The 25,170-nt window shown below is 39.1% G+C and overlaps 2 protein-coding genes across 8 annotated transcripts; one reads left to right on the top strand and one right to left on the bottom strand.

The window, feature by feature from the left end:
• Positions 1 to 19: 19 nt before the first annotated feature.
• On the top strand, positions 20 to 15,956 carry cep162 (centrosomal protein 162). Of its 7 annotated transcripts, none has more exons than XM_058053998.1 (30): positions 20 to 39; positions 2,525 to 2,609; positions 2,794 to 2,923; positions 3,473 to 3,535; positions 3,901 to 4,038; positions 4,330 to 4,486; positions 4,870 to 4,925; positions 5,008 to 5,057; positions 5,493 to 5,523; positions 6,430 to 6,501; positions 6,682 to 6,873; positions 7,582 to 7,627; positions 7,966 to 8,239; positions 8,660 to 8,870; positions 9,038 to 9,177; positions 9,562 to 9,687; positions 10,259 to 10,390; positions 10,525 to 10,637; positions 10,839 to 10,914; positions 10,990 to 11,116; positions 11,208 to 11,344; positions 11,419 to 11,523; positions 11,594 to 11,812; positions 12,648 to 12,857; positions 13,158 to 13,473; positions 13,909 to 14,041; positions 14,122 to 14,263; positions 14,335 to 14,433; positions 15,288 to 15,422; positions 15,548 to 15,955. In XM_058053998.1, exons 2-30 carry the CDS (start codon positions 2,550 to 2,552, stop codon positions 15,716 to 15,718), a joined length of 3,861 nt encoding a protein of 1,286 aa, XP_057909981.1. In that variant the 5' UTR covers positions 20 to 39; positions 2,525 to 2,549; the 3' UTR covers positions 15,719 to 15,955. The 7 variants fall into 7 exon arrangements, with proteins under 7 accessions (XP_057909981.1, XP_057909982.1, XP_057909983.1 ...); XM_058053999.1 differs by lacking the exon at positions 20 to 39 and adding an exon at positions 1,477 to 1,589 and having other exon boundaries at positions 6,685 to 6,873; positions 15,548 to 15,956; XM_058054000.1 differs by lacking the exon at positions 20 to 39 and adding an exon at positions 1,477 to 1,589 and having other exon boundaries at positions 10,265 to 10,390; positions 15,548 to 15,956.
• A 274-nt stretch (positions 15,957 to 16,230) lies between these two features.
• On the bottom strand, positions 16,231 to 24,706 carry LOC131105647 (cytochrome b5 reductase 4). Its single transcript, XM_058054009.1, has 16 exons — positions 24,452 to 24,706; positions 23,499 to 23,623; positions 23,252 to 23,405; positions 22,484 to 22,584; positions 22,273 to 22,357; positions 21,706 to 21,784; positions 21,551 to 21,608; positions 21,380 to 21,473; positions 21,164 to 21,196; positions 20,475 to 20,597; positions 20,096 to 20,236; positions 19,804 to 19,950; positions 19,513 to 19,663; positions 19,341 to 19,427; positions 17,674 to 17,835; positions 16,231 to 17,501 (listed from the first exon to the last, which is right to left on the bottom strand). Exons 1-16 carry the CDS (start codon positions 24,558 to 24,560, stop codon positions 17,447 to 17,449), a joined length of 1,704 nt encoding a protein of 567 aa, XP_057909992.1. The 5' UTR covers positions 24,561 to 24,706; the 3' UTR covers positions 16,231 to 17,446.
• Between the last annotated feature and the right edge of the window lie 464 nt (positions 24,707 to 25,170).

The following is a 25,170-nucleotide window of genomic DNA, read 5'->3' as shown; positions in this document are numbered from 1 at the left end:
CACCAAGTGGAATAAAGAGAGCATTGCCATTTAATTCAGGTAAGACACAAATATTGAATTATAAATCAGATGTATATCTAAGGAGAGGAAAGTGTCATACAGGTACAGTTTCAAAAAGTGGATGAAACAAAATCACATCTGTGATGACCTTTAACCTGTCTCTTTAATGTTTGCTTGCTTTTATGTCTTTATTTGTGCCTTGTGTCTTATTGTTATATCTCCGTTACCAACCTGAGGACAACAGACAGAAATTAGCAGTTGTGCTATAATATAATACTGTACATATACAGTATACTGTATGTGTTGTTGCTATAATCTTGCATTTACAGATGTTCATTATGATATATGTAGGCTATATGTATGCATGTACTGTATATATAAATGTGTGTGTATTTAAGAAAGTAAATAAACACAGGTACAATATTTCCCTAGTCAGGCAACTTTTGGTCTTTCAAAATCTAAGGCAATTTAAAGGGGACCTCTTATGCTCATTTTTCGTCCCGTTGTATTGACTTGTGGACTCCTATAGAGCCGCTACACACAATAACCAGGACAGAAAGTATTTTAGTTCTTCCAGAATCTGCACCTATTCAGCTGTATTTCTTTGGATTTCGTGGTCTGCTTTAATGTATTCCACCCACAGCCCGCCTCCAGGCACGCCCACTCTACTGTGGTTGGTTACACTACCGAGTGCATAGGAAGTCTGTGGAGTCTGTCCCTCTGTGACATCACAAAGGATGCGTTTTCCCACGCCTTTTCAAATTGAGCATTTTGAGTCATCACAAACTTTTTTCAAACCTCATTGTCTGAAACTTTGGCATCGTTTAACACGAGAATACAATATTCTAACTCTATTTATAGGTCAGAAAAGCGGAAAGAGCTTGATTGGCCCAGCTACTGCATGGGTGGTACCATTTTATTACCTTCTCAATCAGTCCCTATCGGACATTCATTATCTCCTGCCGGCTCTGTTCCGACTCACTTTAAGAGAGCCATTATTCAACCGATTTTAAGGAAGCCCTCTTCTGATTCCAAGTCTAAACAATTACACATTCATCTCAAAATTAACCACCTCCTTAAGGGCTTTAGAGAAAATAATCAGTTTTTTATTATAATTGTGATTATGACCATTATGACGATGCTTATTATTATTATTATTATTATTATTATTATTATTATTATTATTATTATTATTATTATTATTATTATTATTATTATTATTATTATTATTATTATTATTATTATTAGAACTCCCTCACAGTGGTGTCAGGCCAAGATCCCTCGGTGTATTTTGTAGCCTCAGTTTTTAAATGTGCTACATAAATAAAATGTATTATTATTGCTAATATTATAATGTCATGGCTTGATTAGTCATATAGTGGACATTCATATCATCATCACTCTCACGTTTCACAATGGGCTCGCTATCTATCTGCTCATTGGCCTGCCACTTCTATGACGCGTTCCTTTTAGCCAATCAGAGCACACTTCTCGCCCGCGTAGTGTCGCGGGATCTGCCGCACACTGAAAGAAGTTAGCAAGCAGGAAGGATGGACTTCCTCATCTGAAGGATTTGTGGTTTATTTCATGTGAGTTTAATTACATACACGGACATGTTTACGCAAACATGTTCACGATTACTCATCGGGAGTGTAAAGGTAGCCGGCTAACGGTACAGGCTAACGAGATGAACGACTTCTCATTGAGTCAAGAAATGTTTACTAAAGCGGAAGTAATATTTTAACTTCAAAATAAAAACATGTACATTATATGTGTTATGTAGATAAACACCGATAGCTCTGTAATATTACAACGAAGTGTGAGATGTGTGTTATATTTATTTTTAAGTGAAGACAACGAATTAAAATAAGCACGCTTTTGGGAAGAATTGCAATTGCGATTTGTTTTGTTGTGAAAAACGAGAGGATAATTTCTCCTGGTCGGAATCCAAAGACAATTCTTCAATTAGCAACTATTTGCCGATATAACTCAAACTAACGTTCTTAACACGTTTGATGATTAAGGAGAAAATCATGTTTGACACGCTTATTAGAATGCTTTACAGCTCATGCTAGCAATGGAAACACACAGCCGAAATAAGCAACAAAGCAAGTCCTTGATGCTTTAGAGGATGAAAGAATGAAATTTGTATTTTATACATTGTATGTCAAATACTAAGGCTGTGTTGGGTTATATATTTTTTTAATTTACTGTCACATTTACTGTGTATTAACTTTCATCCATTGCGACAGCCTAAAATAGTTCCATCCATTCATTTTCTACACCGCTTACCCTCACGAGAGTGGCGGGCATGCTGGAGCCTATCCCAGCTGCCTTGGACACCCTGGACTGGTCGCCAGCCAATCACAGGACACAATCTCCACACAGAGATGCCCGAGCGGAGAATCGAATCCTTTTCAACATGTTGCTTGTGAATGTGATTGAACAGCTTTCTATTGTTTTGCGTTTGGACTTGTATTGGCTGTAGAATAAAGTCTTCATAGCTTCTATCTGTTCTCTCCAGTACTATCAAGTGGACAAGCATCAATATGTCTCACATTCTGACCAAGGAAAAGCTGGATGAGCAATTTGAACTGTTCTTGAAGGAGGTAAGTAAATTAAAAAGCCCTTAAAAAGGTTGCAGATTATCCACAATCCTTATGTGAGACATGAACACACATGTATTTCTCATTTCTATGCTTTCTAAAGATATAAAAACAGATAAAAAGAGACAGCTCGGTACTACACGTAATTCTATCTCTATACTATCTCACTGATATGATTATTGTGCAGTCTGTTTCAGATGACTCTGCGGATTTGTGTGACAAGCAGCCCAATTATAAAGGCAGTGACCCACCCCAGAAAGCAACATTATCACCGTGGAACGATGGGGATCTTGAACACGGTGATGAAATGGCAACAGGTGAGACAATATAGCAAAAAGAAGATGAACTAATGTTGCCGTGTGTATCCATTTTTCTAAATTGCTATTTATGTTTATTTTGATAACGCACTCCAGCAGTACCATTTCTCTTCAGGCAAGAGGGTGGGTTTGGGTTCATATTTAGGCTCAGCTAATTGTGGAATTTGTATATTCACCCTGTGCTTATAAGATCTGGGTTCGAATCTCCACTGTGGAGCTGATGTTCTCTCCACGCGTGTGTAGGTTTTTTCCGGGTACTCGAGTTTCCTCCCACATTCCAAAAACATGCTAGGTTAATTGCAGACTCCAAATTATCCATAGGTATGAATGTGAGTGTGAATTATTGTTTGTCTATATGTGCCCTGTGATTGGCTGGCGACCAGTCCAGGGTGTACCATGCTGCTCTCCTGAAGTCAGCTGGGTTAGGCTCCAGCATGCCTCCGCAACCTTAATGAAGATAAGCGGTATAGAAACTGGACATATGGATTTGCATACTATAATAGACACACTGAAATGTTGTTTTTTTTTCTTTACATCTTGCTGCTGCAGTGATGGCCAAAAGCCGATTCCTTAAAACCAAAAAGCCCCAAACGGAGAATGAAGATGAGAGAGGTATGCAGAACTAAAATAATTCTGGTTGTTTTTGTCTAGTGCTTTGTTTTAGAAGGTGTAAAACTCCTCAAACAACTGTTGCTCCCATAAATCCTGTTTAATGTAAGCTTTATGATGATCTACTAATCTATTTCACAATCCACGGAGATAAACATCTCAGAATGGATTGGTTTGTGATCTCCCCATTAGTAACTTTTACTAATTGTTCCAAATTTGTTAAGTGAGGTGTTGATTATGTTATTTTGGTATCACATGAAATGTCACTATTTGAAGTCTGGAGTTTTTTTCTTTGTCAAATAAATTGCAAACAGCGAAGGCCACCTTCTATTAACATTTCTTGAATGTTTTCATATACTCTTTTACAGGACTGTTTGGATCTAATAAAACTGTAAAGAAGTATTTGACGAAGTCTCAGGCAGTTGAAGAAGAGGATGATGATAATTCAGGAAAGACTGATTTGAAGGGTAAAATTCCTCTAACCGGAGAGAGTTCAAAAGCAGAAGGTGAGCGGGCTAAAATGGACGTGTATTGAGTTAGAAATGTTTTACCTGAATTAAATAAAGCAATGAAAAATGCGGTAAAAATTAGCATATTTTAGACATGGTGATTAATAATGATTGATTAATTTTAAAACCCACGATTAATCGATTAGAAATGTTAATCATTTGACAGCCCTAGTTAAAATGCATACATGTTTACATGAATGTAGGCATGGAAAATCAAATGGCATTGATGTAAGTTCAGGCTTAATAGCTTTTATGAACTTATCTATGATCTGCTTATCCTCATGCCAGCCGTCAACGAGAGCGTGGGAGTGGACACTTTGGTGGAAGATGAGGAAAAAGCCAAGTTTTTTGGCCAGTTGGAGACAGGTGCTTCGTCAAATATAGATTACAGGCAGCTGAACAAAGAGATGGACATTACAAGTTCTACCACCGCTAGTTACCTCAGGTATGTAAAGCGATCTGATTAATACACTTGCTTGACGTTAAAAGCAAAACAAAAATGAAGACAAATGTCTGGGAAGATCCTTAGCCAATCAGGTCATAGTAATCCAAAAATGTTGATTTATCTGAAGATGATCTGGATTGGGATTCATTGTGTCATTTGCACAGCCTCAATTCATGAAAAGCTCTTTATCTGAAACTCTCATTGTGAAGATCTAAATTCTTCTCAAAACAAAACACACTGTATATGCTGGAGCCTATCCCAGCTGTCTTCGGGCAAGAGGCCGGGTTTTTATCTCTGTAAAGCATTTTGGTTTGTATACATATGTATTTAAAGCACTTTATAATTGAAGTTTGATTTGATTTGAGTGTGTATTCTTCTTGCAGGATTGCAGAGGAGTCAGTTTATCGTAGTGATGATGAAGGAAAGGATGACTCCCCTTGTAAGTGAGCTGAATTTATCTGTCCGCCTGATGACTTTGTCGTAGTACTTAAATATACTCTTCCCATGCTACATATTCATAGGTATGCAACACTACAGTGACGATTTTGAAGATGAGGATGTGGAAAGAAAGGTTTGTTGGAATCTGACATATTTGGAGCGTAGATATGTTGTATCCGGGTCAGCATGGCCGTGATGGTAAAGTTAAAAAGTTGTTTGACGTGTTTACGTATTGTCAGTAAACAGAAACGTGACTTGTTCCAGAGTTTGGCCTGTCTGACTAGAACAAAAAAAACTGTAAAAAGTGTGTATATAACAAAATGTATTGTAAATAGAATCTAACAATTATCCACAACTTTAAAAAAATATGTATATTTATATCAGTTTTTTAAAAATTACTGAAGGAAAGACACATTTTCTAGGAAAAATCATAAGTCAGTCAGTGAATCTCACATTTTCACAATGGCAGGGTTAGCACATGATAACGACTGCATAGGATTTGGTGGGTTTCTTGTTGACATTCACAAATGTACAAATACAACCTTTCACTCTTTTCTTTGTTTTTCAGAAATTGAGAATGTCTCCAATCATTGGAAAAGGTGAGAAACAAGGCAAGATAAATACACACTGAATTCAATCCTGGTGTAATACCCACATCAAAAATGAGAAATACAAATTAAATCCCATTTCGACAAAGAATAATTGAAAACTGAAGCAGTGTTTAATATTTTTTAATGTAGCCGTCAATTTGCATTTCACATCTTAATCATGGAAGTATGTCATGGCGGGGAACCTTGGGGGGGTGGGGGGGGGGGGGGTAAGACTGTAGATTCATTGATTCATTGCCTGCATTCCTGTGGACCTCCATGCAAGACCTTCAGTAAACTACAGAGAGGAGAGTTGTGAATACACAACTCTCCTCTCTGCTTCCTTGCCCCTTTGACTACATCAATTATGGAGTTACAATGAGAATAACTAAGCACAGAGTAAGATGGGAGCATTAAACATTGAAAGCATTTTTAAATAGCTGTAAATAGCTTTGGTCATTTCCACCTCCACTGCTCTACTTGTTTTAGATGTTCTTATTCTGTTATTGTGATACTTGCTGTTATTTTTATTTTTATTTTTATTTTTATTTTTATTTTTATTTTTATTTTTATTTTTATTTTTATTTTTATTTTTATTTTTATTTTTATTTTTATTTTTATTTTTATTTTTATTTTTTATTTTTTATTTTTTATTTTTTATTTTTTTAATTTTTATTTTTTAATTTTTATTTTTTATTGCAACTGTTGCACTTTGAGATCATTCATTTGATGTAAAGTGCGTTATAAATTAAATTTATTATTATTATTTTAGCACGAGTCTTGAAGGCAGCCAGGCCCCATGCAGTTACGGGCGGGTGTGGGGCGGGCGTTCCAAAGTGAGGGATTTTGGCCGAATTATGATGATATCAAGAGTTTTTGTGTTTATTAAAATCCCAAGCAATTGATATTTGGTTTCAGTTTCTTTTGATGGCGACTTAAAAGGACAGCTAGAAGACAGAGGGAAAGAAGTACAAGAATCTCTGGACAGAGGTAACACACGTGCTAATAGCTAAGTAACGAAGGAGGCACAAGCAAACATGACGGTCAAACCATAACATTTCCATTATTGCTACTTACTTGCTACTTATTAATCATATATGAGTAAGATAAAGTCATATCAGGTCTTATAATGAATATTTGTTTGATAAGTGCTTGTGTTTTCCTCTTTAGCAGGCCCGTCCTACGCCCAGACGGCAGGCTCAGATATGGAAGCTCTTCACAGTGCCTACAGACACATTAATACTGGCGAGGATTTAGATGATCTTAAACATTATCCACCGCTGGACAAGAATGAGAGCATCAACAGGCCAACTCTGCCTTCCCAACAGGCCATGGAGTCGCTTCCTTTTACCAACGAGTCTGGTATGCTATTATTAACTATATTTATCATATACTGTATGTTAACAGTTGCATTACATGTTGATGTCTGAGAACAGAAGTTGATTAGATCAGTAATTTCCTGCCTATTCTGTGCTGTGCGCCCCCATAAAAAAGGTTTACGCCTCTGACAAAAGTAATATGCAAGGGGAATTTATTCAATTTTTTACACTCTGAAATAATGTATTGACCCTGGCTGTGTGTATATACAGGAATTAATTGCTAATCATTTAAGAATCATATAACATTATATATATACCAGGGTTCAATTCCATCCTCGGCCATCTCTGTGTGGAGTTTGCATGTTCTCCCCAGTTTCCTCCCACATTCCAAAAACATGCTAGGTTAATTGGCGACTCCAAATTGTCCATAGGTATGAATGTGAGTGTGAATGGTTGTTTGTCTATATGTGCCCTGTGATTGGCTGGCTGGCGACCAGTCCAGGGTGTACCCCGCCTCTCGCCCGAAGACAGCTGGGATAGGCTCCAGCACCCCCGCGACCCTTGTGAGGAAAAGCGGTAGAAAATGAATGAATGAATAACATTATATATGGATAACAATTTATTTGGCTTGATGCAGACTCTCACAATTGTTTAAATTCAATAACTTGTGTTTAATTTTGTTATATATAATATTTTTGATAACTTTCCGTGTGGAAAACATGATCATGTCTGTATGTATGTCTGTACCTAGACTTATCCACTGCAGAAGAACTGATGAGACCCATCCGCCCAGTCAGGTTAGTGATGCAACATGCTAAAACCAGTGTGATAACTGGTTGATGTTTCCTACAAAATCCTTACAGACACACCATCACAACTCTAGCATTTCTGTTAGCAAAGCTAACCATAAAATATGCCCAGCAACAGGTGTCTGATGTGATGATTTCCACTTTTTTATTACTTGTTACTTGAACTGCAGTATCTCTCATATGTCCCTTAGAAGTACACTCATTTGGTGCTCCATGCAGCCGCAATTGTGGTCACTGATAGCGTTAATACTATACTCATGTATGGTAGCTGATGTTTTGGAGGTTGCGTAATATAATTTTTGCTTTGTCACATCTCTTGATAACAGTGCTGCGGAACATGGCGTGGGGGAAAACGTCTATCCATTAGACAGAACTTTTTCTGTTACCCAAAATATGAAACCGAAGGAAAAATTGGAGAAGGCTGAAACTGTGAAATGTAAAGGAGGCAAGACTTTGGAAAACCATCAAGCCAGCCACCCAGAACATCTTAAACTTGGATTGACGTGGAACATCAGAGAAGAAGTGGACAGACTGATGGAGGAACAGACCACGCGTCCCGCTCCCACAGCCTCTCACACAAACAAAACAAAGAAACAGCCTGTGAGACAAATGTATAACTTGATCAAATTAGGGGTTGGCTGCATGGTGGTCAAGTGGTTAGCACACAGGCCACATAGTTAGGAGACCCAAGTCCGATTCCACCCGAGGCCATCTCTGTGTGGAGTTTGCACGTTCTCCCCGTGCATGCATGGGTACTTCTGTTTCCTCCCACATTCCAAAAACATGCTAGGTTAATTGGCGACTCCAAATTGTCCATAGGTATGAATGTGAGTGTGAATGGTTGTTTGTCTATATGGCAACCAGTCCAGGGTGTACCCTGCCTCTCGCCCAAAGACAGCTGGTATAGGCTCCAGCATACCCGCAACCCTCATAAGGATAGAAAATGAATTAATGAATGTTAGGGGTGATGTATTTGTGCACATTTTTGTTAATTTAAGTAAATATATGATTTTCTCATAGACCCGCCGTGGCTGTCACAGTAATTCTGTCTCGGCATCGTCAGCAAGGAAGCCCGTTGTGGTGACTCCACGAGCCCAGAAAGATAACAGTAAAAGACCGAAAGGAGTGACTAAAAACACTAATGCAGCCAAAACCCAGTCTTCGGTTTCCCGAGTCATGAAGCCGAGCCTCGTAACTGCAAAGAAAAAAGAAAAGGAAGACAATCACATAGGTTGGTACAGATCCTTCAGTCATCAACAGTTGAATCATCATAAGTGTATCCCTCCTGTATTGATACTGTACATATAAATGCATTATACTGTGACAGTAAAATATGTACATTTTGTTTAGTGATGTTTTCCTCATCACTATTCTAACGTCAACATGTTTTGTTTGCAGACCCAGGTGTGAATGCTAGCAGTGACCTTGTAGTGTCTGTCCAGTCATTAGTGGATGTCCTTAAACAGCAGATGGGCTCAGGCAGTCGCCAGGAAGTTACAGACGGACAGGACTGCAACGTGCATGCATGTCATGAAAATGTAAGAAAATACTACTTTCTTTACTTCTTGGTGTAGGAGCTATAATAATTCTGGCAGCATTACGATGGGAGTGTTTCTCTCCCATCTCTATTATAACAAGAAGGAAACGTTTGTCAACAAAGAAAAAGTTGCTATGAAACATGCCAACACTGCCATCAGGTGGTCACTATGAGGTGCAGCATTCTATAGCAGTAAATATGATACATATTTCAAAAATGAAAGAAGACAGTTGTTGCTCCAATGGAAAAAGCGGTAGTGAATGAATGAATGTATTTATTTTTTCAATGGTTAAGTGTCAATATGTCAAACTAGTGCAACCTCCTAAAAGAGTGTCCTCTCTTCTTGCCATGTGTCATACCACGTGTTATGTTTGCCATTCAAAAGGACATTTCTGTGGTGGAAGAACTGAGAGACCAGCTGGCCCAGAAAGTGAAGGAACTGCAAATAATGAAGAAAGAAGCAGATGAGCTTAAATCTGTCCAACAGGAAAACTATTGTCTGCAGAGCAAGGTGGATAAACATGAACACACACACAGAAAAACATGTAAACGGAGTGTTCATTAAAAATACCGCCTTTTTGGGGGGGTCTAATCATAAAAAAAAACATGTTCAAACAGCGCAGAGGAGTGCCAGTCTTTAAAAGTATATCTTAGAAACTTATTTGAATGCTGAACTGGTAGAAAGAGTGGAGCATGTTCAATCCAGGGTATGTCTTTTTTTGTGTTGAATATTTGAGTCATGTCCTTATATTATGCTTACCTGAATATTTTCTTTTAACAAAACTCTGGTGCCTCAAGGGTCAATAATAGGAAGTGTTATGAGAATGTGAACTGCACATTGTAGAAAAAATAACTAAGAAAAAAACAAAAAATATATCATGCGGCGTACCCCAAGGGTCAATACTGGAGCCCAAACTCTTTAACTTACACATATACAACATCTGTAAAGCCATGAAATACCTAAAACTAGTTTTATTTCCTGACAATACTCCCACATTCTGTTTTAGAGAAGGCTTGCTAGAGCTAATTTAAAAAAAATAGTTTTACTCATATGTGATTTGTGATATTTTGTCACTTCTTAGTTGCAGGTTGCAGAAGAAGCCAATAAAAAGATGAGACTGACAAATACCACAGATCCTACGACCGAGAAAAGCCTCCAGCAGATTCATAAAGAAATACAAGAGCAGGAGACTATCATTCAAGGCTACCAGCAGGTAAACCTTTTTTTATTCATTTATTATAAACACGATCCATTACATGCTTACATTATCTCACTTGTGCCGAGTATGTAGTACTAACAAAGTCGGACTGTGTGCTTAATTCTTTGTTTCCCTTGTTAATTTGACAGGAAAATGAGAAGCTATACTCGCAGATGAAGGCTCAGCAGGCCAAGAGCAAAGCCAATGAACACGCCATGTTTAAGGAAAACCAACGACTGCTCAGTGAGCTTGTTTTCACAAGGTGGGATGATATGTTGTTGCATTGTAATGATGATGAATTATAGTCATGTCAATGAAAGTAAAGTAGGAACACACTGTGGGACTATTTACTGTATATTATATATGCTGTGTATACTGTACAGTACACTGGTGTGTGTTATCAACCATAATTGTTTTCTTCTTTTCAACCATAAATTCTATAAATGCTTTTCACCTTGTTCAGGGAGCAGCTCAGTAAATCATCATGCTCGTTGGATCAACGTATTAAAGATCTTTTAGCTCACATCAATACATCCCAGGCAAGCACCACCATCACTGACGTTATCTTTGACCTAAGTTTCATTGGAGCTGACTCATCGTTTCCTTCTGAGCAGATGAATGAAGCCAAACTTTCTGAGGACATTCACAGGCTGAAGCAGGAGAACCAGGCCCAGCTGGTCGACATGGAGCTAATCAGGAAGGAGCGAGATGTGGCAAAATTGCAAAGCATGTCCACCGCTGGTATTGTCAACAATTTAGGGCTGAAGCGGAAGTTGTAAAATCATGAAACGGACCTTTAATGCATGGTTAGTATGCTTTCTGAATATGTCAGGTGGTGTTCCAGAGGACAAGCTCAGAATGGAAGTTGCAGCACTAAAGAAGGAGCTGGATGAAAACCAGGAAGTGCGTGCCAGAGATGGAGAGCGACTGAAGGCTGCAACAGTTGAGATTCAGCTTCTCAAAAAGCAGGTACAGAGACAGTGTACTACTACTACTACAACTTCTACCCATAACTTTATGTAATATTGGGCTATTTTTTTCAGGTTGACAAAATGAAAGCGGAAGTTGGCAAAAGAAGTAGTGTGGGACAGAAAAAAGTCAGAGAGAAACCAATGGACATTAAAAGAATGCAGGACTTAGAGCGACAGGTTTGGCCCATAAGCAACAAGCTCACTTTTCTCATTTTTTATGACTGAAGAGTCTTCTTACCTTTACCAGGTGAAGCAGCTGGAACAGATGCTAAGATGCAAGAACCCAAGCTTGTCAGCTGTAATGTATAATCAAGAGAATGTTGCCACCGGTAGAAAATCAGCATCCAGCTGCATCAACACCCTGCTTGAACGTAGGATACAACGTATTGAGGCAGAGATGGAGACCCGTGATGAAGAGGCCAAACAAAACCTAAAGGAGATGGAGCAGCAGTTCCAAAAAACCAAGGTCCGACACAACACTACTGATAATGCATTGGTACCACATGTGATGTTGAAGTGTTCTATTTACCGTTATTACATTTACATTTACATGTTTGTAAGAATGGACAATTAGAATTGGTTGTATGTTTCAGTAATACAGAAAAAAACATCACTTCCTGTTGAATGGAACAGAACCTTATGGTAATGGTAATGGTTTTATTTCATTTGAACATGCATCGGATTACAATTGAATGCATCACATAATCAGTTCACAGTTCCACATGTCCAAAAGGAGTAGGAAGAAGCAAAGCTTATTAAATCCTACCCCTCCATCTGGTACTTTTACAATCAGTAACTGTTACATTTGTTCACTTCCTGCTTTCTATAATACAGTTTAAGTTTTTTTTTATTAATTTTAATTTAATTTTTTTGTCACGTACCGAAGTACGAGGTGATATGACCATAAAATGACATATTGGGTACCATATTAACTGTCAATATAGTGATATGTATAGCACATCATGACTGGTTCAAGACTCTTCATCCTTGTATTTAGCAAACATCCATTATCCATTCTCTTATGTGAGATTTTGACAATTTTGGAACTCATTAACCGCATGTCATTGAAAATAAAATAGTTACAGCGGACAAATAAAATTAATTGACGCTAACAAGCCAGTCAAAACAATTGCATAGCATCATCAGTTAAATTGTATTCCATTCATTAGTATTCTCACTCCTCTGTTGTTTGTTTGGGCGGCACTCACACTTGGAGATTTGTAGTTTGGTCTGGACCAAAAAAAAAAAAAATCGGACCAAAGCCAATATTGGAAAGTATAATGATGTCTTCTATCTTGTAGCGGCAATACGAACATCGGATCTCTGAGTTGGAGCAGCAGCTGAAGAGCAAAGAAGAGTTAGCAGCGGCGGCGGCATGTACTACTGAGTCATGGATGCTACAGATAGAAAAAATGAATGTTGAGCTTGAGCACATCAAGGAAGCACATGAGCAGAAGGAAAACATTCTCCAGGAGCAGATTGAAACTCTGAAGAAGCAACTGAAACACAAGGTTAGTACTCGAGTACTTATAGCTGTGGGAATAAAATGGTAGTAGTTTAATTGTATTTGAACATGCAGACAAGTTATATTGGAATACATTACATATTATACTTAGTTGTTCCAAGTGTCCAAAAGGAGTGTAAGGAGTGCAATGTTTCCATAATTCCATAATTTGATTCCTTTGGTCACTTCTCCAGAACAAAAGGCAGTAATATTGTCTGCAAATAATACTGGCTTTAGGTTTTTGCGACTTTTTAACAGTTTTGGTAACAAATTGATTTAAAATCATATACCTGGTCCCCCTCTGCAGGCTCTGTCAAGCCCAGGACGACATCAGCAACTTGCTAAGGAAGCACATGGTTTCCGCATAACCCAGCTCAACCAAAAACTTGCTCTTAAAACACGAGCTATTCAGGAGTTAACCCGAACTGTGGAGAGACTGCAGAAAGAGAGAAGGAACATGCTTTGTGGCCCCGGCTTAGGATGTGACGCTCGCTCTTCAGAGACCAAACAACTATCCCCGATCAAATCAGCTTGCTCTGATGCTGCAGGATACTTGGATGGATTGGAGGAAGCATTCCCAGCTGCCCACAGTGAGAAGACTTATCAGCCTACTGCCTTTACAGGTACGCATCTGGGAACTTTGCATCTAATTTTAAGTATGTTTGCAGCCAGCTAGTAAATAGTCGTATAGGAGTGTGGTCATTCTTTGCCAACACCGTGTGTTGTTTACATAACTCTTCTCCTTAAGCCTTAAAATTCTGAGGTCTTGGTACGGTCCATCGCCTTTCTCTTTTGTGCCGCCCATGTATTTGTTACGTCATGATCATGTAAGACGGCGGCATTAACAAAAGGAACCCATTTTGAACTCCAACCAAGCGGGTGAATGCAAACCAAGGCAAAATTCTACCACACATTTTGGATGTTAACCAAAAAATGTCCTAACTGGGGTGGATGTTAACCGAGGTACTGCTGTAGTTTACACATTATGTATAAATGACCTCCAGTGATATTACACTTATCTGGCTTCCTTCTTATTCCGATGTAACTGCACTGTACAGGAAGTCACATCTCAGAGGTGCTGCAGGAGAACGAGGCTCTTCGAGAGCATCTGAAGCGGTTTGAACTGAACAACGAGCGAGAAAAAGAAGAACTGAAATCAGATGTTGTAAAAGCCAAGGAAGAGCTGTGCAGGTCCTTGAATACCTCAGATACAGTAGATGAGTTTGACAGAGCCAGATCAGGATTAAATGAATATTTTGTCATCTCTTCAGGCAAAAAGATCTCTTCTCGAATCAGATTTCCTCTCTGAAGGCAGAGCATCTCAAGGCTTTGGACCAAATGAGTGCCACTTACGCTACAGAGCACTCATCTTCAAAGGTTGCCCATCTTACCAATGCACTGAATACTCGGGAGGTAATAAAATGTCAGTAAAACCAAATTCTTCCAAAATGAACACATTTTAACGCACTTACTTGCTCTTACAGATAATGGTGAAGCTTTTGCAGGACCAGCTGAAAGAGCTGCAAGGGGCTAAAGAAGCGCTGGCGGTATCCAAAACTCGAGAGGGAGCTTTGGAGACTCAGGTTTCATTCTAATAGTCGTGACTGTGTTGTATTAGTAAAATTAAAATCATTGAAGTATTCCAGCACCGTGATAGATATCGGGTATCGCCCAGGATTAACTACATTGATATTACAATAACAGAGTACATTCTCATGGCGTTGACTTCTGTTACCTGTCTTGCATCCACTAGCTAGTAGGGATGCTTCGATCGATTAGACACTGATCAGTATCGGCCAATTTCCGTAGAAAAAATATGTGATTAGGATATGCAAATCAAAGCCTTTCAATGCTGATCACAATTGATCACATGTGGCTCCCTCTTTCCTTCACAGCGAGCAGCGGCAAAACAAACATACCATATTTACTGGACTATAAATTGCTCCGGAGTATAAGTCGCACAAGGCCAAAAATGCATAATTAGGTAGAAAAAAACATACATAAGTCGCACTGGAGTATAAGTCGCATTTTTTGCGGGTAATTTAATTTTATTATTTATTAACTACACGAAACAGACATTACATCCTCTTGGAAGGCGAGTTCTAACAATAAAAGAATAGAGAACCAGCTGAATAGATGTAAGATATGCTAACACAATGGTTATTCAGCTACACAAAAAATAAACATGAACAGAAAAGGATTTATGTAACATAAAGTTTTTTCATTTATAAGTCGCTCTGGAGTATAAGTCGCAGGAACGGCCAACCTATGAAAAAAAAGTGCGACTTATAGTCCAGAAAATACGGTACATTGTTGTTTAATCATGGATGATTTCTCTGATAGCAATAGTCCAAAGAACCAGCAAGCAGAGCTGAAGTCTTATGTCTAAAAAAGTCTAAAAAAAAGTCTTATGTAATGTGTTTCATTGTGTTTTCAGTTAAGCAGACTGTTAAAAGAACTGAAGGATGCCAAAGATGCCCAGAGTCCAGAAGTGAAACTTCTGTGTAGCTTGGAGACCAAGATTATCAGCATGGAGCAGAGACACCAACACAGAGAGAAAGAGCTACAGCAGGTAGAATCGGTTAAAACTTTAAATCTTTTTCCTTTTTGAAATTGCTGGTTGCTTACCAAGTTGATCGTAGATCCTCTTGTTTGAGTTGCCGCGGTTGTGACGCCTTCCAAAACCTCTTCCTGCAGGTCATTGGAGGTTCATGGCTGGAGGGTGATCAGCAGTCAAAGGTGGATCACTGGAAAAGTCTTGCATTGGATAAAGCCAGAGAGCTGGAAGCATTCCGCTTGGAGTTAGACTCCATTCTGGATATCATAAAACATCTACAAAAACAAGGCATGATTCTGCCCACATCTTGACCTGACAATATTTATATAAATAACACTAAAACCCACAATGGCCATCCATCTATTTATTATACTGCTTATCCCCATTAGAGTGGCAGGGGTATGCTGAAACCTATCCCAGCTGACTTTGGGGGAGAGGCAGGGTACACCCTGGTCCAAAATCCACTGTAATAATAATGTTTTGGACTCGTGACTCATGAACCTGTATGTATATATTTTTTAGATTCTGTGTAATTTAAAGAAAATAAATTGTCTTTAATAACAATTGCATATTTATCTGATTTGGTGTCATTCAATCATCATCAGGCCTATGATAAGTACATGTAAACTAACCAAAACCATATGTACTGAAGAAAACAGTGAGAGAAATCTATCATAATGTATATAAATGACACTTCTGAAGTGCTTTTTGGGGTACTCAAAGAGATCCAAGTCTCATCACAAAACCCTTGTGATGAAACATTAGCTTCACATGATTGCCATTTGGTAAAGTGAAAGTACAAAAATAACAGGGTTAGCATAAACAGTTTTTTACTATTAGGTCAACATTACACACATTTTTTACCATATGATAAAACAAACTGATTGGGGGTTACAGTATAGAATGTTTTCAGATGCAGTTACAACCGTCCAACCACGTCTGTATCAATATAAGAATCCTAAATGGGTCGCTATAGATCCAATATAATGTTAGCTCTTATGTTGCATCTTATGTACATATTTTAATATACAGTACAGTTCCGCAAAAAGGTACATTGTTTTATTATATCGGTTCCTGTTTCAAGGGTACCTTGGCAGTAGTCAGGAAGTGGAAACTAGTATCTCTCCAGTAAGTAGTTGCAAAGTCCTTCTGAACGGTTACTTAAGCCTCGTCCTTTAATTAAACCTCATGAGCCCAGAGTTTCTTTGGTAGTTAATTTCCTGTTTGTTACATTGAGTTGGGAAATGGCAGGGATACACATTTCATGCCAAAATCTTAAGGCTCAATGTAATGTAGGGATGACTACTGAAAGATGATTGGATGATGCACCCAACCCCCATTCTGCCGTACATGTTTACATTGTATATTACTGATTTATCTCTAATGGTGGCACTCATATTGACGGTTTCTATATAATCGTAATTCATAATCACTCATGATTGGTTCTTGTCTTATACCATTTCCTGCTTGCTGGTGAGTGGTGAACGCCATATGCCTCCGGTACAGCATTATGACATTGAATAAAACAATGGATTTTTAAAGTATACAGACTCCATGGATCGAGTTAGCTTGTATATCCAATGCATCGACTACAAACTTGACACGTTACTGTTGCTTAAAAGAAAAAGTCTTTCTAAGGCCGCTTTCACATTGCTGCATTACTATCAACAAACGCTGTCCGTGTCGGTTTTGCACACTAATTTTCAGTACGACTGGTTTTAGTGCAAAAAAATAAAGAGCCAGTGCATTTGGACTGAAATGTTCCTAAAAGATGCAGAAAATAGAAGTAAAATATTGAGGACTATTAATTTGACTGTGCTTTTGTGTGTTGCATACTCGGGAATATTGCACCAATGCAACGTTGTCGGTGGGGTATGTATTGTGGTCTGTCAGCTGTTTTATATCATCACATCCTTGATGCATAGAAATACATTGTTACTTCCTCAAAACACATAAATATATACTGTCTATATAAATTCTGATCATATCTGATTGTCACTCAAAGGCACATGCAGTCTTTGCAGGTTTGCTGCAGCACGTCAACCCTGGAAGCAGTGGAGCTCCTCTTCAGTGAAGCCCTGCTGCTTCACCAACCTGACAGATCAAAACAAAAAGGGATGTTCAATTTCTCTTCAAGATATCTACGGTAATCAGTTTTTACTACAATTTAATGTTGAATACGACGTGGCTGTAAAAATACATTTCTATTCCTTGATTTATTGATAGCTCAGTGAAAAGTGGGCCTACTTAGCTAAGTGTTACATACCTAATTGTTAGCTCTGTAAAGGCAGTGGGACCACATACACACACGTAGCACTTTGACCCGTCTGGCCTAATGAGAAAGTCATTGAGTATGGCCTCATCCACTCTCCCCTTCCTGCCTGTCCAGCTTTCACATGGCTCAGACAGGATGTGTTCCACGCGGAACCTGGTGGAAGAGAATTGCAGTCATACCAGGGGTGTCAAACTCCCTTTGGTCTGCGGGCCGAATACAGCTTAATTTGAGATCAAGCGGGCCGGACCAGTAAACTCATTGCAAAATGACATAGAACTAACAATAAGCCCACTTTTTTCCTTTGTATTAGTCACTAATACTAATAATTTGTGCAAAGAATGAGTAAATTATCAAAATGTTTATTAACAGAATTTTCCTTTTACATTATGAACAATATATTATGAACAAGAGAATAACATAAGAACATAAATAAAGTATGTGCAATTTTATCAACACTTACACAGTTAAACATATATTTAAGTGTGTTGTACATAAAACTGATCACAGAATTAGTAACAATGTTCCAAAAACATTTATACCAGCCTTGTGGAACTTAAAAACACTGTTTTTCAACATCTGGAAAGCAATTTGAACAAATGAATAACTTTCACAGCAATTATTCGTCTTGCTTGGAATTTGCCCTTGAAACTTGACATCGTTTATCCTGCACAAGTGCATCAATATGAGGCATCATGTCCTGAGAAGCAGCCAATTTCAGAATCTCCTTCAAATGCTTATGTGTGAGCTTTGAGCGCAGCTTTGTTTTATGAATGTTCATTAGTGAGAAAACTTGCTCACAAAGGTAGGTTGTCCCAAACATGGACAATGTTTTAGCAGCTAGTGCTGTCAATGTGGGCTAGCCTGGTAGGAGGTACTTGTAAAATGTGTCCAAGCTTACAGAGGCAAATCTGTCCTTCAGTTCTACATCACACTGCAAATCAATGATTTCAAGTTGCATGGCAACGGGCAAATCAGAAGCTTTGACTGTGAATGGTGAGCGGAAAACTGAAAATCTGTTTCGAGTTCGCTAAAAACCTGAAATCTTTTCTCAAACTCCATCAACAGCCCTGAAATCTTCTCTTTGTACCGTTTCACGTCAGAATTAACGCTTGCTGCGCACATATCTTTTAAACAGGGAAAATGCGCCCCCTAGCGGATAATACAAGAACTACAATTTTTAAATTAAATTCATATTTTTTTTATACAATGCAGCTTTCTTCCCCGGGCCGTACCAAACCACCAGACGGGCCGGATCCGGCCCGCGGGCCGTATGTTTGACACCCCTGAGTCATACAGTGTTGTATAATGAGGACCCTAACGGTGAGGAACAGGGCCGGAAAAGGGGACCATCATAAGGAATTAGTATAAAGATAACAAAACAAGAGAACGACACCTGAAAAACATGAGATCCACTTGTAGATTCCCTGTGGGACAAAAATGAGCTCCAAACTAACCATGCTGCTTGCTTGTTTTAACAACAAAATGTGTAAAAAGTCACATTTGGAGTCCGAAGACACTAATACTGACAGCTAGGCAAAACGTGTAAACAAAGATGCAAGCAGAAAATACATTGCAAATATGCTGAGTTGCGAGTGAAAAACCGCAAATTGTTTTTTTTTTTATATATAATACTGTTTTTTTTACAAATACTGCAGTACCTTTCCTCCTTGGCAGCAAGTTCATCCAATTCCCTTCGCCACAGAATGTCCTCTTCCCGTCGATTAAAAAACAGCAGTTGGGCATTTCTACGGACGGGTACATTACCACGCATATCAAGGATTAATGGACCGCTGAATTAATCGTTTTTATTATTATTTTTTTTTTACAGACCTGACAGTGTTCATCTCCTGTAGTGCCAGTCGAATGAGACGAGCCATTGGAGTGAAGCCTGTGCCGGCTGCTAACAGGTAAAGAACTGTGACATCACGGAGGGGGCGGAGACTGAAGGTACCCTCTGGACCACTAACTGATACATGGTCACCTAAAATGTCACAGTTAAAAAAAAAAAACAGCACAAACATTTAAATAGCGGGATTAATCTGAAGTTCTGAATCTAAACAATCATTTTAAATAGAATAATTTATTTATAAGATCACAGATAATTGCATTTTTTTCCCTTACCGATATGCAGGCTGTTGAGATGTTGAGTCAGGGCTCCATCACTATAGAATTTAATCATGAGGTAGAGGTGTGTTTTTTCTGGAGCGGGATCGGTCCCAACGGAAAGTTCCTGGTCTATTGGGGTGTACGGTCTCACGACTTCAGTTTCTGAACAAAATGTAAAACAAAACAGAATTGAGTTTGGTTCATTGTCCGCTTAAAGAACAGAGAGACAGAAATGCACATAAATATAAACACATGTGCGACATTATTGCATGTTTTTAAACCTTTAAAAAAAACTCGTTTTTGGTACCTTGAATGAGGGATTTGAGGTAGACGTGTTTCCCAACAGGCACGTGCATGACAGTCCCACGTGGAAGTTGCAACTGAAGCACGTGTGTGTTATGGGTCACTTCAGTCCTAGACACCAACTCACAATCCCGAAAGAAAAGAGCTGCAAGAAAGAACAACAAAAAAGGGGGTAGGTCTATGGTTTAAGAGTTGCGAGGTCTCATGGTGTGTCCCTTCCTGGGAAAACCAGGAAGATCTTTAAGTTGAACATCCGCAACATCCATAGGCAGCTACTTGTAACTGATGTTAGGAATCCCCAATAAATATATGGTGTCAAACAAACGAATACAAACGAGGTAAACCATAACATATTGAAACGGTTCCACAAACTTCAAGCTCACCTCTGTCTTTTTTGCACAAAAACGTGTTGTGGAATTCCAATGGCTGACCGAGGCTCTTCCATTTTCCTTTTGCCCGCTTGTGGATAGTCACCTGGATCTTTCCCACGGCGGCGGCAGTGTGAACTGTTGACAACATGCGAGTCTTAGACAATAGTAGTAGTCACATGACTTTTTTTTTTTTAGATGATTCCACGGCAAGACCGATAGTCGAATCAGCCTCCTTGGAATTTAATCGTCTGTTAGTTGACTGTTAGTCGACACTTCATTCATTTTGTACCGCTTATCCTCACGAGGGTCGCCGGCCAATCACAGGGCACATATAGACAAACAACCATTCACACTCACATTCATACCTATGGACAATTTGGAGTCGCCAATTAACCTAGCATGTTTTTGGAATGTGGGAGGAAACCGAAGTACCCGGAGAAAACCCACGCATGCACGGGAGAACATGCAAACTCCACACAGAGATGGCTGAGGGTGGAATTGAACTTGGGTCTCCTAGCTGTGAGGCATGCGCGCTAACTACTTGTCCGCTATGCAACTTTGAAAACACTTACAAATATAAAAAAAAGAACAAAATACTCCACTTTGTCCTGATAACATGTTCACTCATAAAATAGCTAGTGTTTTCCTTTTTTAATAAAAAAAAAACCAAGACAATAACAGATAGTATGTTGATATCTTACCAGCAATGTTTCCGTCAACATCTTCTAAAAGACCTAAAAAGAATGTGAAAACAACAAAATCTTATAACAAAACTACAGTATCTTACATTTCAGCGGCCATGTTTTTATATCTTCTCACATGAGTGGTTTTGGCATTATATTTGAATTGTATTTACCATAAAGATGTAGCGACTGTGTGTGCAGTTTTTCTGCATGACAAAAAGCATTTATACTCACATAAATGTATTATGTAGGACATTTTTCCAAGCAGCACTTCCAGTCGCAGTACACCAGCATCAAGGTCAACAACCGTGCAGCCCGATTTGGGTATCTGAAACGTGCAGCACCTCTATTAGTCTAAACGGGGATGTCACACTCATTTATATGTATGTATGTAAATGTTATTACCCTCCTTTTGGTGTAAATAATAAGCTGAACCGTCGACTCGGTTTGAAACCATTCATACCTACACCAACAACACGGAGACCAAACAGAACATGATGTCATCCAACATGGTCATTACAGCTGAATTTATTATAGATGTAAATGTACTGTTTTTATACCGAGGGGTAGTGTCTTTGACTGGCAGAGAGGTCACTGGCGTAGTGGGGTTGGAGACGGGTGGAGGTGGTGGGAGAATGCCTGGAGAGAAAAACGGGGGGCTTTTGAGCAAAAGCACAGTAATATGCTTCAGTTGTTTGTTTAAAGTTAAAAATAGTATAGTCTGAATTTGAGAAAATATCTCATTAGCAGTGACGACTAAGCAGCCTACACACCTTTTATCCCGATTATCAGCAGTGTGTAGACTTTTTATATACACTACATGTTGTCAAAAGTGCTCTCTTGTTTGTAGTTCTCTTTAGTTAGTATAAAGACTGCGATTCTAAACCTAGTCTATATGAAAAGTCATCTGAGATACAATGTTACTGCAAACAAATGTTTATACAAATTGTTATGATCGTGTATGGGTTGTTTTGGTTCAATTTTAGCATACAGAGTCCCTTTTAAAGTGCAGCTCAGACCTGGGACGGATACATTTGTATTATGGTATTATTATTATTATTATAGTAAGACAGATACAGTACTTTGCAAAGAGGTGAATACACTCCAGAATGACTGCAGGAATGTACCTTTAAAAATTGTGGTGGGCTTTGTGGCCATCCTGCCCACCAGGCACTCTTTCAACATGGACTCATAGTTTACCCACCGATGGACCTGTGAGCAAACATGTAGACTTCACTTTGTGGAGTCTCTACATATCAGCACTAATTTAAAAAAAACTGAGACTCAACAATTGAACACACTTTAAAGTATATAAAGTGTATTTTCCATTGTTCATACCTGGTCAAAAAGGTCAGTTCCATCCATGCCCGCAGCCTTCATCAACTCATCTTCTCCTCCAGGGTGGTAGTCCATGTACGGGCTGACATTATACACCATACCTACACGTGAAACACTTGACGTTAGTTCAGTGCCGTCTGTTGGCATTCGGGATTATATTCACACAAAGATATTCATCCATGATGAACTTGGATTTAGGACTTGTTGGACTGTCTCTCCTGGTTCTTGCTGATCATCGGTGTTTCAGCTCTTTTGCTTGTCTCGTCACTTCTATAATGCTGTATTACTGCATTTCCTTTACTTTGTGGATTATTTCAATTTGTTATGATTATTAATTTTGTGACAGGGAGTGGCCGTCACTATTAACTTGATCGCGTCAATGAAATTACATGTCAGATTAGATTATTTTGAGTATATGTATTTTGTTTCTGCATGTAATGTACAAATGTAATTCAGAACTTGCAAGGAGCGATCACATTTTCATCATTTTAGGACGGTCATGTGTAGTATTCGATGCGACACTCATGGAGTCATGAAGTCCGCTCATTTGACTTCCAAATTAGTAATATATCCTCCGTAAGGACGTGATAGTAAACACTAAGTGTGCATACCTCGCTCAGAAATGTACTCCTGCATTTAGGTCTAAACCACATCGTGTTTATTCATTTAATGTTGTTTAGTGGGCTGCACGGTGGTCAAGTGGTTAGCGCGCAGACCTCACAGCTAGGAGACCTGAGTTCAATCCCCCTTTAGTGTGTGGATGCTCACCTCGTATACAAGTCCAGCAGTCATTCCTGGTGTTGTGTTTCTGCAGTTCTTCCTGGGTAACTTCAATCAGCCGCCCTCTAAGCCCAGTTAGATCCTTTCCACTTTTGGAGAACCGAATCCAGTCCATTAGACTGTGGCCTGGTTTCAATGCAACCTTTATCAGAAATGACACAGATTATTACGGAGAACATGTTGTTAATATCACCTTTAAAGCCGCAGTAGTGGTTTAAGATGTGTAACATGTTACCTTGGTTCTCCCCGACTGGCCGGACGGAGCGACCCGCTGCTGGGAGCTCGGCGCAGGGAACGACTGGGTTGGAAGGTTCAACATGTTGCGAACGCCTTGCAGACACCTCAACTTGCGAAGGAAACCTATGTATCGACGCCGTCGTTACCTCAGCAAATATCGCATGGAGGGAAATGTGTCAATTTCCTCCCTGTGGACACATCTCGCCCACCATTGTTGAGCAATGCAGCTGAGCAACTATGCTATGCCTAGCTTGTTAGAAAAATGGAACACATAATTCATAACAAACATTATTAACGTAATTTAGCACCTTAACCGTATTAACCGGATAATTTGCAACCAAACTGTTACGATTAATTCAAGGACGAAATGCACAATTTGCCGGTTAACTCCGAAAACGTTCACATAATCGGGAGTACATTTGTCGCATATGTTGACGTTAACATACGCGTCATATTACTGCGACGGACGTGGGTTAAACTTTCTGTTGCAAATTACGAGCATATAAAATGTAGTTTTTTGTACTGCGGCATTATTTTCTTTTTACTAAACTTTTTGGGAGATTGTCGGTTAATAACACGTTTACATGCGTATACTTACACTTGGTATTGTAGTGCTAGGTTACAGGTACATAATTCACCCCGGAACGATCGATAGGGGAGTAGTTGCCACCCGGAAGGGTGGGCACGAGGGAGAAGGGTTCTCTCTTCCTGTTGTGGTTGCGAAGCGTACAGTTGTGTCTCACGTAGCGAGGAGTGCAAGTTAATGTTTGTGAGAATAAAGTTTTCCCCCAAGTTCGACACCCCGCTTCAGACTCCAGTTCTTCGGCGCTTCAGTATCATTCCACGGCGTGTTATTAAAATGTAATTGTAATGGACTACATGTTATATAGCGTATCTTAAGTATACAGTACCGATAAATCAAAGTGCAGCAAAAGGTAGAGTGTAACATACCAGGTATGAAAATACTCGTTAATGCACCAAATAATGAAAGTCGTCCAGTTGACTCGTTATCACTGTCAGAATCTTCATCCTCGGAATCTGTGCGCTTTTCATCATACATTGTGGATTATTGAATGCCATGTGTTTGTAGCGAAATAGAGCATCCAAACACTTTGTCACTGACGCGCTAATCTTATAAGTGGATTTATGTAATTACAAAATAAAAGCCCTTACACTTTAACTGGACCTATAATGCTAATTTTTCGACCCTTTTGTGGTCAATAACCCGCACAGAAACCTTTTTAGATTTTGCAGAATCTGCACTTTTTCCAGCTGTATTTACGTTCATTTGTACTTCCTGCAGAAATCTGCTTTAATTGATTCCACCTACGGCCCGCCTCCGGGAATGCCCACTCCGCTGTGATTGGTCACACGCCCACAGTGCTTCCTACCTATGAACCATATAAGGAAGTCCGCCCCTCGGTGATACCAGTAATGGGTTGTTTTACCACGCTTTTTGAAGCTAAGTATTTTGAGCCATTCCAAACTTCTTTCAGGGCTCACTTCCAAATACGCAAACCTCATTATTTGAAGCTTTGGCATCGTTTAACACGAGAATACAACATTCTAACGACACCTCAAAAAAGGAGAATTAACGACAGCCGCCGACCAAAAAAACGGGCGAAAAAACAAAGCGTCAGAAAAGTGGGATTTTTTGCCGTCTTTAGGTC

Source organism: Doryrhamphus excisus, chromosome 17 (genome assembly GCF_030265055.1).
Source record: "Doryrhamphus excisus isolate RoL2022-K1 chromosome 17, RoL_Dexc_1.0, whole genome shotgun sequence".
NCBI lineage: Eukaryota > Metazoa > Chordata > Actinopteri > Syngnathiformes > Syngnathidae > Doryrhamphus > Doryrhamphus excisus.
The sequence above is the reverse complement of the archived record's forward strand: the minus strand, read 5'-3'. Positions and strand labels throughout refer to the sequence as shown.